Source organism: Sinocyclocheilus grahami, unplaced genomic scaffold (genome assembly GCF_001515645.1).
Source record: "Sinocyclocheilus grahami isolate Dianchi unplaced genomic scaffold, SAMN03320097.WGS_v1.1 scaffold451.1, whole genome shotgun sequence".
NCBI classification, from domain to species: Eukaryota; Metazoa; Chordata; class Actinopteri; order Cypriniformes; family Cyprinidae; genus Sinocyclocheilus; species Sinocyclocheilus grahami.
In genome coordinates this window covers 324,974-329,694 of record NW_015505630.1, presented here as the reverse complement: position 1 = coordinate 329,694, position 4,721 = coordinate 324,974, and the positions used below count along the sequence as shown (strand labels likewise).

Here is a 4,721-nt window from a genome sequence, read left to right as displayed (position 1 = left end):
GCTGTGTGTTGAGTTATTTTGAGGGGACAGCAAATTTACACTGTTATACAAGCTGTACACTCATTGTAGCAAAGTGACATTTCTTCAGTGTTGTCACATGAAAAGATATAATAAAATATTTTACATTTTACAAAAATGTGAGGGGTGTACTCACTTCTGTGAGATACTGTGTATATATATATATATATATATATATATATAAACATATTGTCACCTTAATTATAAGGTTCTATGTGCCATTTTTGTCCAAATTGAGTCATTCACATATTCTTATTCTGTGACAACTTTACATTATGTGATGTTTTTTTAAGTTGTGTACATTTTGGGACTGATAAAAGAGAGTTGTTCCCCATATCCCACATCATTATATGGAATGCAAAAACTTTGAAGCTCAATATCTCGAAACTGCTCAGAATGCAGATAGAACCTTATAATTCCAAGGTGATGATATTGTTTTATATGTGTGTTGGCTCAACATTGTCTCTCTTCAAACAGATCAGTTTTTGTGGATCGGCATCCCGTGTCGACATGTAAATATATTTCCCTCTGCTAACACACAACAAAACTCACAAATTGTTGTATCTGACTGCATAATTCAGATGATCTACATAAATACATAGTACTTGTCTCATCTCTTATTATTCAGATGCGCCCCATATGGACCATACCAGAATTGTACCTTACCAACAATCCAAGTGAGTTCACACACAAACACAGATATACACACGGACTGTGTTGTTCTTCAGTGTGTTAATAAACACTCTTTCCTCAGTTCACTTGGTTCACCATCTATTACTGTCACAAAGGTGCCCTCCTGTCCTCCCTCAGAAAGTGAGTAGCATACAGTCATCATGGCATTTGAGACAATATAATAATCTAATATCTCAAATATAATGGAAAATAAAAACTCACCAGTGTTGACAACTTATGAAATGCTGTCAGTGTTTATTGCTCCATTACAACAATTCAAACCTATATGACACAAAGATGTTTAGCTTTTGAATATATGTATTTTAAGGTAACTGATTTCAGTTTTTCTTTTTCTTTTAAAGTATTTCATTGTAATTTTGTTTTGTATAGTGTTTTTTTTAATTTTGCGATTATTTTTTATATTGTGACCTGTGAAGCACTTTGAGCTGCACTTTGTATAAAAGGTACTATGCAAGTAAAATTTAAGGAGCATTATTCTTTCTATTTTTGTCTCCCTAGCTGGAAGTCAAGCCAGTTATGTGAATCAAAACGGTGAGGAGGGAATCAACATTCATGTCAATCTTCATGGTCAGAAATCAAATGACTCCTTTTTGTATCGTAATTCTGAGTAGCTTGCACTTTCTTAACTGAATATGGGTTCAATGTAAGCTCTTTGTGAGTGAACACAATCCTGAATGTGTGACTCTTCTCTAGAGACTGGCGATGAGCTGAATAATCGGCCTCAAAGTGAATACATGTAAGAGCGCACCTGCCTGATCCTGAATCTCCACAAATTGTTCTAAACTAGTCATGCTAAAGCGGAGTCATTATCCATATAAAACTGATGAAAAATATCTTTCTTTTCTCCAGAACTGTTCTTCCCGATTCCCCGATCACACAGTCTCAGGGACCCAGCCGAGCTTCATCCCAGAGCTCAGGTAGAAGAGCTGAGATTAAACAAGAATAGCAATCTATTTGCATGTTTCATTATAAATACATTGGAAAATAAATTATAACATCCTCTGACAATGTTGATGCTAACGTTGTAGGAGAATGCTACATAAATGTAAAAAAAGATGAAGATGTACCTGAAGATATATGTGAGGATCAGATGTATGTGGATGAATCAGACTCAGGTACTACATGCTGAAAATAAATAATGACTACAAAGCCCCGCTGCAATGCAGATCCTAACCTTATCTTGTGTATGCTGTGGTCATTTTACAGACATTCCCGATTATGAAAATTTCGATAATTCTCCAGGCCACCGAAAAAAAAGCCATAGTAAGTGTTTTTTGATTAATAGCATATATTTTATATGTATGTTTGTTGGTGAGGAGTGAAAGGCAAAGCAAGGGAAAGATTATTTTCTGCACAGAAACATATTTTTTCACTTTTTCTCTTGCTTTGCCTTTCACTCCTCACCAACAAACATACATATATGTACTTAATATATATACATGTATATAATTTCCAAAGGCAAGCTGCTCTTTGATAAATGCAAAAATAAATAACGGGCTGGGTTTTACAAACACAAGAATAGCCAAATGTATTACAAAAATAAGTAAAAATCATAAAATGGACTATGATTTCTAATTCACCAAACAATAATGGTAAAAGTATCACCTTTTTTTATATGATCAACATTTTTTCATAAAAAAAAATAGGGTGAATTCAGGTAAAATGGGCCTCTTTCTTTAAAGGAAGTTGTAGAAGTGATTCAGAAAAAGAGACTAGTGTTTATTCTGTATGTTGCGCCTCCTCAACAGGTCTGTCCCGTGGAAGTCAAAGCAGTGATGAACGGAACAGCTCTGATTATGTCAACACAGGCCCTAACTTACAGTAATCAAGGTACTATGTAGTTCTCTAATTTTAGTGTATGTGAATATCTTGATACATTTTGGATTGTCCATTAAATGTAAAAGAGGAAAAAAAAAATCTTATTCCATTTTGCTTTTCTCTAGAATCTGCCTTTTACCAAATAATGACAGATAGCAAGGTCAGAGGCCTAACCATCATCCTGACTGCCAGAGGACTTTCCAGATTTAATTATGCTTTGAACTTTGAAGTGCATTACCAAGAAAGCATTGAACCAGTGTCACCTCAGAAAAGTTCCTCCCTCAATCCTTATGACAGATTTGCTGACAATACCTGAGAATGTTTTTATTAGTTTTTTTCATTGTTGTCCAAGTGATTGGACGGCTGTGTAAAAAGGGACCGTGACGAGCTCTGCGTTTCACCCAAAGTTAAAGAGTAAAAAAAACAAACAAACAAAGACAGGGCAAATGAACTCGTTAAATATCATTATAATACATAGTGCATGAAAAAATGCAGTGCCATCAGTTTGTCTAAAAGAATATAGAATGTTTGAATATTTTATGCACGTGGTAGGGAGCAGGTGTCAATTTTTCTTCGTACCAACTAACATTTTAAAATAACTAATCATAATTACGAATCCGAAAATTTACGTCAGAATGACTTACCGAAAGATTTACACAAACTTTTGTTCTGCTTGTGTTTCATGAATGCACTGCATCCTCAATTTTAAATTTCACATGTATGCAATTTTGTCGATAAATACAAGCAGTCAGATATATGAACTGTACCTGATGTGGTTTCTCAAGTTAGTGGTATTACCCCTTGCATATTTTATTGTGCGTGACATGATTTACACACAGCGTGTCTCTTCTCCAGGTCGTGCTTACTGCTGCTTACCAGGTTGTTCACAAAAGCCCAAATGTCGGCTTTTAAAGTAGTTGGAGCATTTTTAATTACTCGCACTCGCGTCTTGCCTCCCTCCGCCATTAGGCGCGTTCGATTTGAAGCGGCGCTGTGCAGAATGATCAGAGTATGACATCAACCGTGAGAGCGATTCGAAAGCATAAGGATCCGTCTGCGCTCTTATCGCTCTCGCGGTACTTGATGTCATACACTGATCATCCTGCGCAGCGCTGCTTCATGTATGCTACCGCGACAAATGACATCAGAAAAGCATCAGTACGTTATAATCAGTTATGGTCTATTACTGAACCGATACCAAATCGTCCTCGTTTGCATCGCGATGCATCGTAGAAACGATTAATTTCGACACCCCTACCGTGCGGGGTGTTTTGAGCAATCACTTGCCTCACGATTCGATTCAATTACAATTACGATTCAGAGGATAACGGTTTGACTATAAAACGATTCTCCATGCATCTTTTCCTCCAATTCTTTTCTTAAAAATAATTACTATATTAAATCATTTTTGTTATTTTACCTTTGTAATTAAAAATAACAAAGATGCAAATAAACAGTAGAACAAATATAAGAAAGATTAAATTAACAGCGCTTTATTCATTTGAACTAAACAGAATCATTCAAGTAAAGAAAAACAAATAATCAAATGTAAAAATCACTGCATAGTCTTTAGCATATTCATTAGTAGTTCAATCAAGAGCACTGATTGATCGCTTTTCTTTTATTGTTTGATTAACATTTATGAGACTGAATAATGCACGGATCTAATATAATGTAACACATCAGATGATTTTTCCCAACAGTTAACCAAACGTTTACTAAAGACATAATAGATTGTTTGCGTGAATACTCGCCAAGACAGATATTTTGAAATACTGTAATTCTGTGTGTATGTGTATATTGGGATTGTGCACTGTCTGAGAGGCATCTTTGTGCGCACGCTTTGGATCTGTCAGTCAGCGCGAGCAAGATCCTTTTCCTTATCGCTCTTAGTAACTCTTTTAACAATCAATCATGACCCACGCTTTATTTTCTCGTTCCTGCATGTTCCTTTCAAAACCGAAACCAAAACGTCAGACGCAAGTGCTTTGCTTAAGATGGACAAATGCAACTTTTTAAAACAAAACCTCTCAGAGAATGTACAAATAAAGATCATTTTAGATGTTTAATTACTATGTGGAGCATTGGGATCGCTAGACAAGGGCTTAATGAACTTATTTTGGTGAAAACCTGAAGTTATACCAAAATTAAAATTTTTCACTTGTTTTTCCTGTAGCTCATAATTAGCCCGT

The 4,721-nt window shown here is 35.4% G+C and overlaps 1 protein-coding gene across 4 annotated transcripts in view; it reads left to right on the top strand.

Moving 5' to 3' along the window:
• Positions 1–2,865, top strand: part of LOC107552477 (uncharacterized) — a 12,051-nt gene extending 9,186 nt beyond the window's left edge. For 3 of the 4 annotated variants that reach the window (XM_016234369.1, XM_016234368.1, XM_016234370.1), the window contains 10 exons: positions 496–530; positions 647–695; positions 773–831; positions 1,210–1,278; positions 1,405–1,447; positions 1,561–1,628; positions 1,740–1,826; positions 1,918–1,974; positions 2,460–2,541; positions 2,655–2,865. In XM_016234369.1, coding sequence (XP_016089855.1) covers positions 496–530; positions 647–695; positions 773–831; positions 1,210–1,278; positions 1,405–1,447; positions 1,561–1,628; positions 1,740–1,826; positions 1,918–1,974; positions 2,460–2,536 — 544 coding nt within the window. In that variant the 3' untranslated portion in view covers positions 2,537–2,541; positions 2,655–2,865. The remainder of the gene's footprint in view (positions 1–495; positions 531–646; positions 696–772; positions 832–1,209; positions 1,279–1,404; positions 1,448–1,560; positions 1,629–1,739; positions 1,827–1,917; positions 1,975–2,459; positions 2,542–2,654) is intronic. The other variant, XM_016234371.1, reaches the window with a different exon arrangement.
• Positions 2,866–4,721: the final 1,856 nt, after the last annotated feature.